Source organism: Solea solea, chromosome 7 (genome assembly GCF_958295425.1).
Source record: "Solea solea chromosome 7, fSolSol10.1, whole genome shotgun sequence".
NCBI lineage: Eukaryota > Metazoa > Chordata > Actinopteri > Pleuronectiformes > Soleidae > Solea > Solea solea.
Window position 1 is genome coordinate 7077820 of NC_081140.1, and position 17937 is coordinate 7095756.

The 17937-nt window shown below is 40.8% G+C and overlaps 2 protein-coding genes across 7 annotated transcripts in view; one reads left to right on the forward strand and one right to left on the reverse strand.

Annotated features, from left to right (window-relative positions):
* Positions 1–12881, forward strand: part of tpst1 (tyrosylprotein sulfotransferase 1) — a 37372-nt gene extending 24491 nt beyond the window's left edge. For 2 of the 3 annotated variants that reach the window (XM_058634068.1, XM_058634067.1), the window contains exons 4-6: positions 11109–11159; positions 11703–11769; positions 12426–12881. In XM_058634068.1, coding sequence (XP_058490051.1) covers positions 11109–11159; positions 11703–11738 — 87 coding nt within the window. In that variant the 3' untranslated portion in view covers positions 11739–11769; positions 12426–12881. The remainder of the gene's footprint in view (positions 1–11108; positions 11160–11702; positions 11770–12425) is intronic. The other variant, XM_058634069.1, reaches the window with a different exon arrangement.
* Positions 12882–14070: 1189 nt separating this feature from the next.
* Positions 14071–17937, reverse strand: part of sgsm2 (small G protein signaling modulator 2) — a 65050-nt gene continuing 61183 nt past the window's right edge. For all 4 annotated transcript variants that reach the window (XM_058633863.1, XM_058633861.1, XM_058633862.1 and 1 more), the window contains one exon: positions 14071–17821. In XM_058633863.1, coding sequence (XP_058489846.1) covers positions 17733–17821 — 89 coding nt within the window. In that variant the 3' untranslated portion in view covers positions 14071–17732. The remainder of the gene's footprint in view (positions 17822–17937) is intronic.

Consider the following 17937-nt stretch of genomic DNA (forward strand, 5'->3'; position numbering starts at 1 on the left):
TCGTCAGCAGTGTTGGTTTGTGCCGTGTGTGTGTGTGTGTGTGTGTGTTTAAGTGTTGTGACCAGGAGACCCTCTCTCTCAGTCCAGCTTTGCTGAAACATCACTGCTGCATCATCTTGACGTCTCTCATTCAAGCAGGAAGTGTCTCCCTGGTCGCATAAAACAGTGGCTTGTGGATCAGCATAAAGACACGACACCCATGGGCATGAAACTGCACACTCAGAGAAACGTAAATAGCCATGGCAGACTGTTAGCCGTGGGGGAGGAGTGGAACACAACACAGGCATTTAAACAGTTTGCAGGAAAAAAAACAAATACCAGCCACATCTAGGCGTCTTTCTCTAGTTTTATTTCGGTCTTGATTTTGATACTCAGATAGATGTACTCTGATTTGGATCATTTAAGTTGTTACTGATGGTCATCCCAATGGTCGAACCATCCATAAGCATCTTAATAGTTTCAGCAAAAAAATAAATAAAAAAATGTCCAGACAGACGTAAAATGAGGATACAGAATGGATTTGGCACAATTCATCATATTGTCAAGACTGTTATGAGTCAAATGGAAAACATTCAGTGTGTAAGATGTGAGGGGACAGGGGAATTCTTCGGAAAACTGTGTCTGACCACAAACGGGGATGGAAAGTACAGACAAGGTGGCAGGAATGCTCCTTTTCAGGATTTCCATAGGATTTCAAATATGGATGGCTCTAATTTCGCCCTGTTTACATTTCAAGACTACTGACCAAGTGTTTACCCTCTTTTCAGTGGCTGAGTGTCAATTTTCTGTAGCTTCATTTGGAAATAGGATAGGATAAGTTTTGCTTGTAGTGTATTATTTGTGCATTTTGTGTGCATTTAAATGCAGCAATTGGTGTAGTTGTTGTGTGGAAAGGTGCTGAGGTTCAAACATGGATCATAGTTATCGGATTATTGGCCATAAAAGATGTTCCCTCTTGTTGGCCAAGAAATTATTTGAAAAATGTGTTTTGTTGACATAACTTAGTTAGTATAATATAAAACATCTTCCCATATACTTTTTGTTGTTTGTGTCTCTCTGTTGACAGCAGTTTGTCTCCCTCACAGCTGAGTCTCTGCCACAGCAGAGTGTTTCATAACTGCTGTGAAACAATTAAAAAATAAGTTTTTTTGTCTTGATTTGCAGCTTTGTGCTCACACTGTGTTCAGTGAGACGGTGAAAATGTGCCAACCTTGGGGCTTGGCGCCACTACATCACTGAACTGATGCAAACCTGCAGCTGCAGCTGCAGTTGCAAGCATCAAATTCATCAAGTTCAAAGCTAGAAAATAATGTTTTCCATGAAGAAGTATTGCAATGTGTAGAGATTTAAAAATACAATAATTAAATCATTAATATACATAGGTTAAGAACTAAAGTTATTACTAACCTGCAATTGGAAATGTAAAAACGGGGAATATAAGAATCACAAAATTAAAAGAACAAATACCCAGAATGGTCAGCTGTTTGTGTCCATCTTTACTTTAGATGCATACACAGAGACATTTTTATGTTAGCTTCTTTCTGTGTTGCAGTACTAACGTAAAAACCAGTGACTGAGAATGAGTGGAAATCAGGTCGATGAACTTTTACACAGTGTCACAGTGATTGAGTTTTTTATAGAGCCATGTGTATACTCGCGTCTATACATTTGACATACATTGTGATGATGCACCTGGTTGCAGGACTGTAAAAATGCTGCTCACAGTAATAGCAAACAACCGCTGGTGAACAATAGCTCCATTGTGTTGGAATCAGCTGCTTTAAGTACCACAATGTCTCATTGTAAGATGATCACAAAGAAGCACATTTCCCAAAAGGCTGGACTGTTCCTCTTAAGACTGACTTTGCACATTACACTATACTGTATATATTACCATTGTTCTGACAATGACATATGTCACAGTGCTGGGCACATATCGAATCCTCATGCTGTTCATGTATCCATGTTATGACCGTGCTGGGTATGGGAACACTTTTCAAATATGCCTGTGGTCCTGTTTACATGCTTTTGACGCAGCTGATATCCAAATCTGAGTGCTGCTTACTCCTCTGCCTCCTTATGCCATTACCTTTCATGTCTTGTTGACAGCATGGGCATGTTGACGCTCGTTTGCTCCGATTTATGCTTGTGTACATCTGTAGGTTATTAGAGTGACTCCCCTGCATCAAATCCAGCTGTAGGATTGATATTTTTGTTTACTTGCCCTCTCCCCCCCCCCACCCCCTCATCCTTCTGGGCCACCAAGTTTCTGCATACAGAAAAGGACTTTCTACCACCCGTAGCCAACTGAACAAGCTATCTTACAAAGGGCCCTGTGTTCAGTTTGCTGCTTATTCATGTTAGATGCTTCAGAACAAGATTGGGATGTTTCAACTCGGCAGAGTCTGCACTTTGTCTTTGTGAGTATATTCATAGAGTTGGACAGCTGGGTGAGGCTGATGCTGATGGCAGATAGACATCATTTTAGTCTTCACCACATCATTTCATCAGCCATTGCAATGCTTTATTGAATGAGCATTACAATGCCCATGAAGTGGACGTCATCCAGTCCTATTCATTTTCTTGCAGGGTGGGGCACTGAACCTCAGCAGTGTGAAATGTGCCTGTGGTTTTGATTAATAACTTTGAGTCAGTTACCAAAGGCACTGCAGATAATGCTCTTTTTAATGTTTATAATAAAGCTTCTTACCATGAGTGTGTACGACTACACCCATTCTATGTTTTATTAAACAATCTGTCTTCAGGTGAGCATTTCAGCTCCATATGAGGAGTGATCTATGTGCATACTGTCGCAGCTAAACAAAAAAAGTATATCACGTGACGTGTGGAAGTAAATAGTAACCAAATCTCCTCTGCATTTGTTTGCTTCATTCAGAATTTGTTTGTTTGTTTCAGAAAATGCTACTACCAAGAATTGTGAAAAGTAAGAGCAGAGATTAAACTCAAATGTTGATGGTGCTTCATATTCACAGTGTGAAAGAACCAATCAGGAAGTTAATGTCTGTAACTTTGATGTTATTTCTATTGGTCTCAGTTTCTGCTTGTCCAGACTTAAAAGCAGCCCCACAGTTTTTCAACTGTAATGGAGCCAGGAGCATTTTTTTAACCTCTCTGTTTTGGGGGCTCCAAAACTGTGCGGCACTGTTGGCCGAGGGTGTAAACTTAGCTGATGTGATGCATTTTAAAATGAAAGTATTCTCATGATGATGTAGCATAAGACTCCTCTGTCCTTTTTAAGCTTCGTTTTGGTGGTGTCTGGTTTTTGATTTATTAGCCAAGTGCTAAATTTGTACTTGGCAGATAGTGTTCAGGGGATTTATTAAAATATTTTTGTTCCAGAGTTTGCCTAATTCTGAATGTAGAGGCAACAGTTACATGGTGATCCACACTGTGATAAAAGGCTGTTGGTGGGTGAATCTTGGTGATTTCATCACAACCACCAACCCCTCTCATATAATAATTTGGATCCATTGGTAATGAACAAAAGAGTTCAGCTTGGCTTACAGTTGTTATTTTATGATGCAGATGGCCGCCTGTGATTCAAAATAAATAAATAAAGGGAGTCTACATAACTTTGCAGCACAGGATAATGGAGTCATAAAGTGAGTGTACTCATTACAGAGAGTGTTTACTGCAAATGAGGTCAGTTTTCTGTTTTAAATAGAGTAATGTCCCATATACTTCCTTTGTGTTATTTTAGAGTTTCTTTTGACAAGTTTGGCTTATCGAGTTCAAGGAAAAGTTTGCAGAAATAAAGTGAATTTTCATTTAATTGCATAGTTGGAAGAAATATTGTTGTGGTATGTTGTTGACTTGTGAGTTTGAAAATACCCGGCCCTACTTACCACTGTTATCTAAGAGATATCCTGTTTATGTATGTGTGACAGGCCTGCACTAGTTGCAATGTTCAATGTTGAGACACACTTGATTCTGCACTAAACGTGTGGAGAACAGCTTTGTTATCATTGACTACATTATGTCTAAATCACTTTTTAAAAAAGCTTATTATCATTAAGCACATATTTGAGCAAGTCAGTTTAGAACGGGTATGTTACTGGTTTAATAATTGTGGTCTGAATGAAATGATTGGTGCCAGATTATTTGACTTTTGTGCCATGGCAACTTTATTTATTGATGGCTAATCAGAACGTAAATAGCAAATAAAAAAGTGGACTCTCGCTTTTAAAAGGAAGAAGTGTGTTGTGTTCTCTCCAAGCTCCATCCAAATATTTGTCTTCTGTGTCAGTGTGTCATCTCTCCTCCAGGCCTGATTTCGCCTTAGACTATGCAGTTTGGATGTAGCTGCTCATCAGAGAAACGCTTAGGAGGCACTTTGATGAACATCATGTTTGTACTGTGGAGATGGAAGAGTGTGCACGGTTCAGGAAGCTTGACCTGTGGAGAGCAGCCTTATCTCAGCGGTGCTTTGATGCACGTTGTTTGTGTTCTACGAGCGATGACTGAATTGAAGCCTTCTAAACTGTGTCAACCCTGTGGTCAAAGCTGTTAACAGAGTTAATGCATATCACCTCATAAACATCAGTCTGTATTGATTTAACCCATAATGCTTCAGTGAATTTGAAATGATATGATGTAAGTAAAAATAACCCTGAAGATAAACAGGAAAAGGTTTGCATTTGAGATAAGGATTAGGTATGAAGAACCAGTTCCAAGAATCTTACATTCAACTGAACTTGAGAATTTCACTACAAACAAATTTGTGCTCCTGCAGTGAGTGTTTGTCAGTCTGTTTGTGCTGTTCGTCTGCTAGGACCTGCTACATGAACCTAACTTGACATCATTAGTTGTGCAGTATGTCAACAAAATTGAAGAGGAGACATGACTGTTTACATAGTGAGCAAAGGCTGATAACGTGTGCTCTTAAAGTCTGGGTAGGTTTGTGAAGGAAGGATGGCGTCACTGCAAAATGAAACATCAATAGCTGGGACATTTCAGGAAAGGGAGGAAACAGCTTAAACATGATGAAACATTCACTGCAACATGGAGTCACTCTTTAAGAATGTGCAATTTTCGATGTGTTGCAGTAACAGCAGTAACCCAGATACATTACAGCTATTGTTGCTACTGCTAACAGTAGCAACAATAGCTGTAAAGTATCAGCATCCTCAGTTGAAACACACATCATTCATAAATATACTGTAGTGAGCAACACTGAGTCTGCTTGAATCTTTGTCTCTGTGTCCAGAGTTTAGAGTGGCAATCCCACGACTATACAAATACACATCCCACAGTTTAACAAAGTGGCTGTAAGCAACGTAATTTACATTTAAATGCTCACTGCTGTGACGTCTCGTAATATATTCGGACTCATGTTTCTCTTAGATGAGAGTCCAGAGAGCATCACACTGTTTCCAATCAGCTGAATCTTACTCTCTCTGTGGAAACAATTCATTGATACAAAACAGGCATTGTATTTTCCCATTTCCATTGGATAATGATTTCTGCTGATACTTACCCTATGCTAGCTAAGCTTCAAATCTAAAGTGACATCATAATAAATAATACATTCTGTCTGATGGGCCTTTCTCTTAACTTCACCTGTTTTCCCTTTTATCTACTTCCCTTTTCTCCTGCAACCCCCAACCAGTGGAGGTTTAAAGGTTGTTGTTTTTTTCTCTCCACTGTAACAGTGTCCCTGCTCATTGTGTGAGTTGTTGGGTGTCTCTTTCTCTCTATAGTATTGTAATGTCTAGGCCTTACTGTGTAAAATGTCCTGAGATAAGGTACATTTGGTGCTAGACAAATGTAATTGACTAAATTTGATGACTTCCATTGACTCACACAACTCAAAGGAAGATACTCAAGTTTTGCTATTGGCATTGGACACAAAAAAGTGATATCAGGACATACCTAAGAAATAATCTCTTCCTCTTTGTGTTTTTCTGACACATCAGTAGCATGTCCATAATATTTTATACGCAGGTGCGGACAGCTAATATTTTTGCATTAGTGTGGTTTGTGTTCTCAGTTTCTGATCTTAGTTTGGGTCTAAATACAGTATTAGTTTCTGTGGGTGTGGTTTTAGAGATGTGTTGACAGGTCTCATCTTTAGAGCATATCAATAGAACCAGCGCTGTTGCACCTAACACTCATGTATGTTTTCCACCAGTGGGGGGCACGTGAAGCACCGCCCCCCTCCAGTATCGTCTCTTCTTGTTGGTCAGCAGAGGTTGTGGCAGTGTGCTATAAATGAGGTGTCTCCTTTTGAGCTGCAATCAATAGTTTTTAAGTGGCTGTGCAGTTGTTCTGATCCCTGGTGAGAAATGGATATTGGGATCAATAAGTTCTCAGTTTGTTCATGGTAACAACAACAATAATAATGATAATATTGTGAGTGAGTGGAGGCTTGAGAATCAAATGTCTGTGAAGCTCCTCATTAAGCAGCTTGTACTTCATGTCTGTGGCTGCACCTCCTCTGTTATATTGCTGCAGCAACACTTAATGATGTGAAGGCTAATCACATCATATTGACTCGGGGCCGTCCTAGGTGCTTTGCCACCATGGTGCTCTTTGTCTTTGCTCATCACAAACGTATTCTTGAAAGCTTTGGCTACAAGAGCAGTGACAGAAGAAAATGTCTGGGTTTTTTTTAAATGAAATGTTTGCTTAAAATGAAATGTTTAAGCAAACAGAATCATTTTAAACTGACTTAGTAAGCCAGAGTTTCTCTGAGAAGCCTCTTGTAAAATGTCCACAGAGTGTAGTCTTATGACTTAAATTTGTTTTCAGGATTTTGGGTAACAAAGTCAGACAAATAGGCTGTGCGGTACGCTTTCTTTGCAGTTAAACAGAGGAGGCTTATGGGCTCAGTGCACTTAATAACACAGAGCTTTCTAAATCATCTTAACTGCATCTGAAACTCCGTGCAAGGAGGTGGTCTGTGTGCCAGTCAGTGATTGAGCACCGCTACTACACTGTATAAAAGCAGACAGGCTCAAACCTGCCCTCCATCTCTATGTGCACACAACAAAGTGAAACAACATGGGTGGAAAGTGAAACCCGGTGGCCCATAGACAACCATGCTTTCAATAAAAGTTGCCTTCAATAGTGTGTTGAACAGACACACGTGTGTACACCGTGGGGGGTAGTGAGTGTATTTGTGTTAGTATACTGCGTGTATTCAGGCCTCTTGGCAGAAATCAGCCACAGGGTGATTAAGAGCTCTGGGAATCGTTAAAGTATTCTATGCGTTTTTTTTGCGTGTTTTGCGTGTGTGTGGTTACACTATGACCAGTATGTGGTCTGTGTTCTTATCAAGCAGAGGCATGTGAAAACATTTCTTCTCAGTGGCTTTTATTTAGCAAAAAATGCAAAGATCTTTACACTAAGTGTAATTGAATAGATATAAAACGCTTTTATTATAGCAGTTGGAACATGTTAGTGATCATATAGCAGCTGTGAGAAACACAGACAACACATTAGCTGTTGTTGGGGAAATGGTAAAAGATGCCTGCAGTGAAACCTGTGTGGTTTTGGGATGTTCTCGACCCTGCTTTTCATATCCATGAATCTGTGTGTTAATTCAAGTTTTAAAGCAACTTCTGTTCTCACGCCACAGTGAAATAGCTTGCATAATTGTTCCATGTTGCATGATTTGTAGCAGTATTGGACATCAACTCTCCCAACCCTTTGTTCTTGATACTGAATTGTGTAAATGACTGTCGCAACATAGGTGTGTTTTCTAAGCTGAGCAGAGATACAAATATTTTGTTACCCACTATAAAGTTTGCTTTCAAAGATTTTTTCTGCTGTCAACTGTGATTCAGTGCTCTTAGACCTGCTACGTGTACCAGCAGATGGCTTGGCTGACTCAATTGTGCTGGTCCCTCCCTAACTGGACTTTGTCTGGTTCTGCTTTGTCACACTGTGTCAGCTTCTCAGGGTTCCTGCACACCAACAGTTGTTCATGACTCGGTGATTGGGGTTCTGATTGGAACCCTTTTTCTGTGGAATTGTTGGTTCTAAAATGTTGCTCTTGCAGTTGTGATGAACTGGGGGCCTTTAGAAGGTTGTCTTGGCTTCTTCTTCCTTGCTTCCTCCAGACCTGCAGCCAATTGGTTTAGGATTTGGTCATGTCTCCACCAAATTTCCCGTCTGCCAGGCTTGTATGACATAAGGAGAGAACACGCTCAAGGTTCTTCTGCACAGTGGGCAATTGTGGCTCTCTTTTAGCCCCCATGTGTGATGGTGTCAGCAGAACATCAGCAGCAAAACAGGAACTGTGTGCCTTTATGGTCCAGATGTCCTTCCAGGTCATGGCTCTCTCTTGCCCACTTTCCCACCAGCTATAACAGTGTTTTTATTAACGGTGTGTAATTTATACATAATATGTGTTTCTCGGCTTCAATCGCAAACTGCACTTTTCTGGGACTGAGACAGAAAAGGCTCCAGTGTTGTGTATATTTCTAAAATTGGTTCCGCCTTTCAGACAGTTCCTCCACTCATCATGGATCGCCCACTGCTCTATTGACTCCCAGAGTAGCTGTGCTTCCCTGGAAGTTGTGTTTCTGTCACATTAATCCAATCACCGTTTCACCCACCACAATGAAAAAAAGCTATTCTGTGCGGTCTCAAAGAAATCAATTGAAGCCGGGCTTCTACTGGTTTTAATTTGCCGTGCTGCTGTGGGAATGTATGAGAAGAAAATTGCATGAGACTATCTGGGATAAACAGCTGATTCTGATTTCATGACTTTAAACATGACTGTAAACATGGCAGTCGATGACTGTATATGATGATGACAATAATGTATAATGATGAACTCTGACCATAATTACATGTTAGAAAATCAGTTACTGTATCTAGTCAGAAGAACAGCGTAGTGCTGCTTGGTGCCGTCCTCTCATTAGTTGAAAAGAGGTCAGCTGCCTGTCGATCTGCTCTGGGAGGATGACAGCAGAGTGGGACACAGTATTTCAGTGAGTCGGCTGACTCACCACCGAGGTCTGCAGTCAGTGGTTCTTTTTTTATCAGACTGTCGTATTTCATCTGGTTTCGTCTGTAAATCTTCCACCACGAGAACACTCCTCCTCCTTTCATGACCATTTTAACAAATCACTCTAAAATTGTAGAGCTCAAGGTCAGACGCTGGATTCATGTTATGGCAGTTTCCCACCAAGCAGATGTGACGTCTGGTCCCCCCCCCCCCCATTCCTGTCTGTTTCCACTACGAACAATGTATGGATCTGTGACATGCATGCATGTTTTTTTCTTCATCTTACACCACTTGTACTTATAAGTGTGTGTGAGCCAGTGTATAAACACTGCGCGCCACATGTCCTTCAGACATGCTCTGAGGGGATTTTGGTCAGGCTCACAGCAGAGCCTCTGTAGACTGATCAGAAACATACGCTTGCCTCATAGTGTCTGCTGTTGGAAATCATTTGAGGTCACACTCACGTTCTGCTCCTTTGTTGATTTCAGCCAAACACACAAGCATGCACAAAGGCACATGGGGTGTGTAAAGAATGAATTGTGTTAAGGGGACGTTTTAATCGCTGCTACCCAGAAGGAGGACGGGACTTGAGACTACTCCCTCTCTGTGGAGGTCCAGCTCAGCCTCAAATGAAATCTTCATTGATTACATCACTGTAGTACTGCTAGCACGGTTATATTGTTAATGAAAAAAAGATTAAAAATAAAACAGGTGAAATAAGATTAAAAACCAAAAATGTTAAGTTGGTCTGTGATTGTTTTTTATGTGTGTGTGTGTGTGTGTGTTTGTGTGTGTGTGTGTGTGTGTGTGTGTGTGTGTGTGTGTGTGTGTGTGTGTGTGTGTGTGTGTGTGTGTGTGTGTGTGTGTGTGTGTGTGTGTGTGTGTGTGTGTGTGTGTGTGTGTGTGTGTGTGTATATATATATATATATATATATATATACATATACATATATACAATTAATACTCACACATTAGAAATGTCTGTCTTTATTGGCTTATGGACAGAAACTAAGAAAGTTAAGCAAGAAATGGAATGTTTAAAGTGGTAAAATGATCACAATATGTCATCAGAGTTTAAGGAAACGTGTTAAACTGAAATACTGCTGGTAAAACTAAAAATAAATGTATTTCAATCCACTCTATCGCAGGACCAACACACACACACACACACACACACACACATTGCAGTACCGGTTTTAAACTCTAGATGCATATCTTGTATGTAGTACCTTTTTAATATTGTAACTGGGTCTATTTGACACCAGACAGTGACTGAACAGAACCGTCTCCCTGCTCACTGCTCCGTGTCTTTATCTGGTAAATTCTTCTGACATTGAGCTTCCCTCCATCATCAAACTGCTGTTACTCATCACATAGCCTTCCCTCCACATTCTTCTCCTCTGGCTTGCTGAGCAGCAGGAGGAGGAGGAGACTTCCTGTCCAGATACAGTTACATTTCTGTGGAAAAATGGAAAAGTACTGTCAACCCTCAGACTAAATTCTCTCTTTGCTTTGTGGTACACCCCACTATATTCTATAGGATATCGATCCCCCCTCCCCCTCTCTCTGATGTGACCTTTTTGAAAGCACCTCCAGCCCAGCCAGCTTTCCCTGACTCTTCTGATCCAGAATCAGCCTCCTGGAGTGAACTAACCACTCTTACACAGCCTTCTGCTGTACTGCTGAAGTATCACCAGCACCATCCATGGCTGTGTTAAAGGAAGAGTAAGAGCAGTGCGACAGGAGGCAGACTGTTGTTTATTACATCACAGTCCTGATCCCAGAATGCTGACATATACTGTCTGCTCTCTGTCACATCTGCGTCCGGTCCTGTGTAAAAAGCTAAGGTGGTACAATAAGTGTGAGTGAATGGTGGGTGTATTTGACACCAGGAGTAGTGTCAGACTTTTGGCACATGCTAAGCAGCTTCCACCTCTCCACCGGATTTGACACAGTGTCACTAAATCTGTCTGTGACACTGTGCTGGATGTTATTCATAGAGTTTTACATTCAGAATGATGCCTTAACCTCACTTCCTGAATGAGTCATGACAGGAATCCAGTAGTTCTCCAGCATGGTAATTCAAATGATGGATTTGTGGAGTTCTAAAGCTGGCCCTTTGTTTTTCCAGGTCTTTAAAGGTGAATTTCAGCTTCCAGATTTCCTAAAAGAACAACCACAGGTACAGTAACAGTTCTGCCTGTCGTTGAGGTTTTGCCTCAACTTCAAATTCAGCCTTTTTCAAGTGTCTGATTTGAGTGAAACCATCTGTAGCTCAGCGGAAGATCACATTACAGATTTCCATCAGCTCACAGTTCATCATTTGTTTTTTTTGGCTTTATTTTCTTGCCATCTAATGAAGCCTGTTGCTTTCTGGTCCCGGCTTCTTGATTCTCTTCCTGTGTCTGGTCTTAAATGGTTATTTTGTTTGTCAGTCTCTTTGTTTTGTCGCCTGCCCCTCGGTTCAGTAGCTTGATGTTGGCTGAAGAGCACATCTGCCCTCTTCTGGTAGTTTGATGCATCTACATCTATATGTTGTTCATTTCTGAAGCGTGTCGTCTTTTTATTTTATTTTCTTATGATGCACTTTTTATTAAACACATTCAGACTCTATTTTTCATTGAGCAAGTGAAATCGATGTCTGCCGTTTGGACGTCTTGTTGGAGACGGTCTGTGACACTGAGAGTTGTTACTATAACCTTCCACTTTCTGTTCCTCCTCACAGATCCAGAAATCTGCAGAGAGATCCAACCCCAGTTAGAGCAGAGGGCGCACGTCAGCTCAACATGCAGGTACCTGTGACATGACTAACACACTGGAGCTCAGGTATCATACCTGAGTGTTGACTAAGTTGCTATTAATGGAGTTCAGCTATTACCTCAGCCAAGGATGTCTTCAGCTGTGTTATGTGTCCAAAAAAATGGGAAATTGATGTTTAGTAGAAGTTGAGTGATATGTTTTTTTTTTTTATGGCAGATGCCAATGCCAATCTCAGGATGATATATAGACAATACAGACTTATTTTTTTACCAGGAAGCTCAGCGTTTCATATTTTTTCCCTCCATCTGATTACAGCTTTACTAGCAAATGATACACAAAATTGTCTGCAACTTACATACATGGAACAGGTAATCAAAAACTGAATTTTTGAATTATAATAAAAAGAACTATCATCAAGTTTCTGGGATAAATATTAATCTGCCAATGCCAGTTATTCTTTAAAAGTTAAAATGCTCATATTGGTTATGCAATTTTATTTGAATATGCAGGGATTTCTATGGATTAATACATTAACAAATAACTGTTTACAGCAGCGTAGAGATGCCAATAAAGCAGGGGCGTTTCAAGACACTTGATGGGCCTCAGCCAAAATGGATCAGAAGGGGGTTCCTGATGATAGTTGACCTTACAGAACGTGTCTAACATCATATCGTCATGTTTCCTACAGGAATCGGTGCAGTGCGACAGAAAATGATGGACGTCATCTCAGCCATCTGTATCGGGGGGCTTGGCGTATTTTAAGTCACATGACCACAGTGGGACAGTATCATCCACCAGTAATCTTCTCCAGTGAACTCTTGGCCTTTTCGATAAACGACTGTACAAAGGTCCCACAGGTTGTCTCAACCACAGAATGTCTGCTGAATGTTATTTTGGTGTCACATCACACGTTGATTCTTAGAAGTGAGCTCTGCCTATTTAGAAAACGACTTTGTGATCCTGTTGTAAGAAACTGCCGTGAACTGAAATCACAAGAAGTATTTATGAATGAAAAGTTAGCTTTTGGAAGATGCAATACCTATTTTAATGTTTTAAAGTTTTTTTTCTTGCCTTTGTATTGTGCAATGTCATGGGTACTGATCAGTTTTAAGTATCAACCGTGATAAATAATGCTTTTTTTAAAGCCTGTTGTCCGTCTGGGTTTTTTTTCTTATGTAGAAACAGTCAAACAAATACAATATAATCAAAGGTGGGACAAGTATGATGTGGGAAGAATAACAACGATTCAGTTTAAGGTGATTTTTTTTTTCTTTATCAAAGTCTACTAAGTTGTTGCTCAAGTCCTTAACACTTGAGTTTTTTTGACTTTTTTTTGCAAACGACCTAAGGAGACTTCCTCTTCCCTACTCCCAATAATCCACCAGCAACACATTAAATGAACCATTTTAAACATTTGTCAAATTATCAACTTGAAGTCTATCTGTGAGTGGTTCAAGGGAAGTCCACTGCAACTGGGCCTCCTGTGCACGACGAGTCGGCTCCCTGGTTTCACCAACACGACACTCGCACACGTCATTCAATCAAGCATGCACACCTGCAACCCATCACACACTCACACACTCACAAGGAAAAGGGATAACGCAAACCTGTGGTTGTAACGGGGCAGACACGGGGCATTTTTATCTTGCCTATTACGAAACGATGTTTTTGTTCGAATTGTGCAATATTATATTCAGGTAGTAACAGAAGAGGCCACAGGGGAGAGAACAAGGTGGAGGCAAATGATCCATTGTGGCAACCCCTAAATGGAGAAGCGGAAAGAATCATTAAGTATCATTGAAGTAATATAGTGATTTTCTTTCTGTCTTTATCATGGTTAGTGTGATAGCTGAGGATTTCTAGTGAGTCCAGTGAAAATGCTATGAAAAGAGTACTGGGTTTTAATGGTACACTTATTTTTGTCTTGCTTCAAAGACTTGAATGTAATGGAAATAAATGAGAGGCTTACGGGTGAACTTTACAACACAATACACACTTTCTGGCTGTTCAGTAAAAGCAGTAAAGCAATTACTCACCTAAAGTAGACATAAAAGGCTTAGTATAAGGCTATGATGTTTTTATTTAAAAGGGTTTATAAACTTATTCAAACGTATGGTATTTAATTTCTGCCAAAATATCCTACTATAAAATGTAGTAGGATTAAAATGGTAATGGTAATATTAACGGTAAACAATGAGACAAGGACTTGGTATTGTCCTACTGTAAAGTTAAGTTTAATAATATTAAACAGTTATTTAGATTTAGCACCTTTAGCTCCATCTCGTCATGTCCTGTGGAGAAAAGGTAGAGAAGGAACCAAGAGAGCAGCACACTACTGAACAACCCTTTGTTTAATAATACATTACATTCAAGGCAAATGATACATCCTCACTAGTACATATTCAGCAATGCAATCACTGGCTCTCTAAATAAATAGAAATTTTAAATCTTGAAGTCAGTGCACGACATTGAGAAAGAAACACTTAACAGTCAGCGTGTACATGGTCTGCACACATTCTGCAGCTCTGCACAGTATACACCTCCAACAAGTGCCGCTAAAACCAACATAAAAATAGATCTCAAAATAAGTTATATGTTCTGACTGTCTTCATAGAAATATTGGGTTTTGGTTCGTATGTACAGGAATATAGACTTTAATGGGTTTTCTCAAACAACAGGAATGACACTGTAGTCAAAGAATTCAAGATCACCATTTTCAAAAATATTTTACACACATAGTAAACAGTCAGTATTCAAGATGCAGTATGAAATTGCACATTGCTGTCATGCCACAGAGGGGGCTGTTTTGAGTAGAGCCCGACTGATATATCAGTTTTATCTGCCAATGTAGACCTGTAGCATGAGTATTATGTCATCTCATGTGCACCATTATAAACCTTCATAGATCTTTATAAACATTTGTGCCAAAATGTAGCTTGAACAGGATCAGAGACGCTCAATTCCAGAGTGAAACTCATCATAGAGGTTAAGAACTTTTCAGGATTACTTTATTCTGTGACACAAAAAAATGCAAGCAGGGTTAGCCCCGAAAATCCAGTATCAGTCGGGCTCTAGTTTCAAGGCTTTGGTACGCAATGTCCTGATTGGAAGAAAAGGCTCTGCTATGGGCCCAGGTTTCCCTTACCGGCCCCCGTGTGTCGCTGTAGAGGCAGGGTGGGGAAGAGGAAGAGTCCGTAGCAAGGTACATCCACACCACTGCCCATTCCTGGGATCAAACCAGCGAATCAGCGAGCCAGATGACTACAGTACACTTCAGGATTGGGGAAGACTCTTGGCACTTGAATCACAGGTGTGGGTCAGTGCTGGATGACCAATCATATGCAGCCGTTTTGGACATTTTAAGGAGGCAAGGACGGTGGGTGGGGGGGGGAGTAAAGGGCCAAAGTGATGAAGGGGATTGTAAACCAGATTCCCTTCTGGTACAAACACAAACTATACTCTGTGCTGTTGCGGTTGAGCCGAATCCATCCGAATACTGATTCACTGAACACTCCACAAAGGTTGGCGTCAAAAGCAGCTTTGTCTCAGGTATTTTTGTTCAACCTGTGAACTCGGACCAACACACTCCAGCCACGTCTTCTCCTCAGAGGCTGGATTAATCAGGTTCCACATGGACAACTGCAACCACTTTTTCCTAACAGCACTGAACGCAACACAAAGCGGTTGCCTTCAGATCAGTGGGCATGTTTGACTCCATTCCATTCATTCCTAAAGAAAGTGTGGGTAAATTTAAAGGGAAGAGTTTGTCACCGTAGTTCATGAAAAGACCCAAACCAACACTGGCTGTAATGCTGGTAACACTGTACTGTAACTGCAGTAGAGGCACAGCCCTTCAAATATTCTAGAATGGGGTAAAATCTTGCGTGACTGTCAACACGGTCCACCTCGAGCTCATCCTGAGAACTAACTAGTGTAGATGTAAAATCATCTGTCGCCAATCAGGACGTCAGTGAGAGCCACAAAATAAAGGGCTGTGTCTATTCAAACAATCTAGACATGCAATTATGGATGATATGGACGATATGGAGGGATGCAAATTATTACAAGTTAAGTGAATAACAACTATACGTTCCAATTGGCTTTATTAATGGAACTGTTCTTTTTTTTTCTATTTATTACAACTTGCTGTTTTTAATCTATGAACACAATGAAAACTTGATTTTGAAGGTTTTCCAAATCAAATCGAAATCACAGTTAGATGTTTTCCCCCAAAACTAGACAGTGAACAGCAAACCCTGAATCTCCTGCTGTGACTGAGTGTAAACAAACGGTACATACTGTAACAGAAACACATAAACTCCTCTCTAATTTCCTACTAAGTGGGAAATAGGCTCATTTTCTCATAGACATCATGAGAAAATTACAGAAACAGAAACTTTCTGTAACCAGCAGTCGCCCCCTGGTGTCTATTTAATATATTGTTGCTTTTGGGTTAAACCAGAGTCAGGCTGCTGTAAAAACTCACTGTAACACCACCACGTGTTGGGGAAATAGTGATCAGACTTCTGCTTGTGTTGCTGGTTTTGGTCTTTTCATGGGATCTGTTGACAATAATAAAACAGAGTAGCACCAGCCTTATTTTTAACTCCACTTGTAGACGTCACTGAATAGAATCAATTGAAATGTTGTTTCCTGTCCCTCTTTCATGTCTCCTTCCTCTGTGTTACATCAGTAATTGTACAACTTAAATCTGAAACACCGCCATAGCCAGTTCCTAAGCTCAAGAATGGTTGGCTTGAATCAAATAGCTGACAATTTAAAAAATAGAATTCTTAGAAAATTCACCTCATATTTCTCCATGAATCATTTTCATTGTGTTTTCTGTAAATGTATGCCATAATACTGTTTTAAAAACCTGTGATGGTTAGATTTATTCCACCAATGTCAGAATACGACTTCAAAACCAAACTTGTAATTGTGATTCCCAATTCAGTGCTCGAAAACTGTAAAAGTGTGTCTTCATTTGACGCCTGGACTAAAATCAAGGGACTACAAACGTTAAAGATGAACAATCCAGTGTGCTTTTGTCGTCGCTGTTGTGCTCTGCTGTTAGTTCTTCCATCTTGGAGCAAGGATGAAACATGGCCTAACCACTGACTGACATGCTCAGAAAAGTTGGCTGCAATTCATCCGGAGTTTCTCGACAATTTGGCCTCTTGTGGCAACTCCAGCCTCCGCTGACTGTAGCGAGGCCTTCATAGGCACCAGGAAGGAAACCCTCAGAAAAAAGTGCAACTAAGTACCTTGGGCTCTTACTGATAAAGGCAACATTTGTGTGATAATAAAACTTCCATGAATAAAAGAAAAAAACAAAACAAACAGTGGTGAAAGGGTAGAAACACACATGCTAGTTGTAGAAAACACTCATGAAAAGGTAGTTGGCACAGTCCATTTGGTCACTAATGAAAACTTCTTCGTGGCTAAAGTCTTCCGCTCCTCTGGCAATGTTGTGGGTAAAATCCTGAACTCTACTGACCTCTACTGGAGGAACAAACACTTCCTGACAGGCATCCAATATGTTCTGCTTCAAGCGTTGGAGAAAAGGGTGCGACTCTTGAAATAGGAGCACTGACAAGAGTTAATATAGAGTGTGTGTATTTGTATATATGTGTGTGTGTCTGTGTGTTGTCATGCACACACACACACAAGCTCTGCAAGACTGGGGAGACTCAAGAATGTCCTCACAGTGTGGTCAAACTCACAAGCATGCAGACAAATCCACATGTCTGAACGGACACCATGAGCATTCCAAGTAAAGGTAAATGTAAACAGATCCAGGCCTGAGCTCCAGAGCCGGACCGTCTGAGCAGCACTCCTGCCCCGCGCTCACCTTCACCTGGCCAGGGACGAGACATGGACCATATGGACTCTCTCTGGACAGGTGGAGGTCTGTAAACACGCTGACATCTCTCTAAGGGATGAGAGGAAGCACTGATGTCCTCCCACTCCTCCTCCTCCTCCTGCTCCTCCTCGGTCACTTGTTGTCCATCAGAGACTGAACCTTATGCACCAGCTCACGCGCTATCTTTAATATATGTTGGACGTCGTGACGCTCGGCCATCTCTGTGGAGCAGACACACTGTCAGTGAGGAGAGCGACACATGCAGGGACACAAAGAAACTTCCACTGCATCAGTTAGAGGTACAGTGTGTTTTCTTGGCAGATATTTAACCATCAAT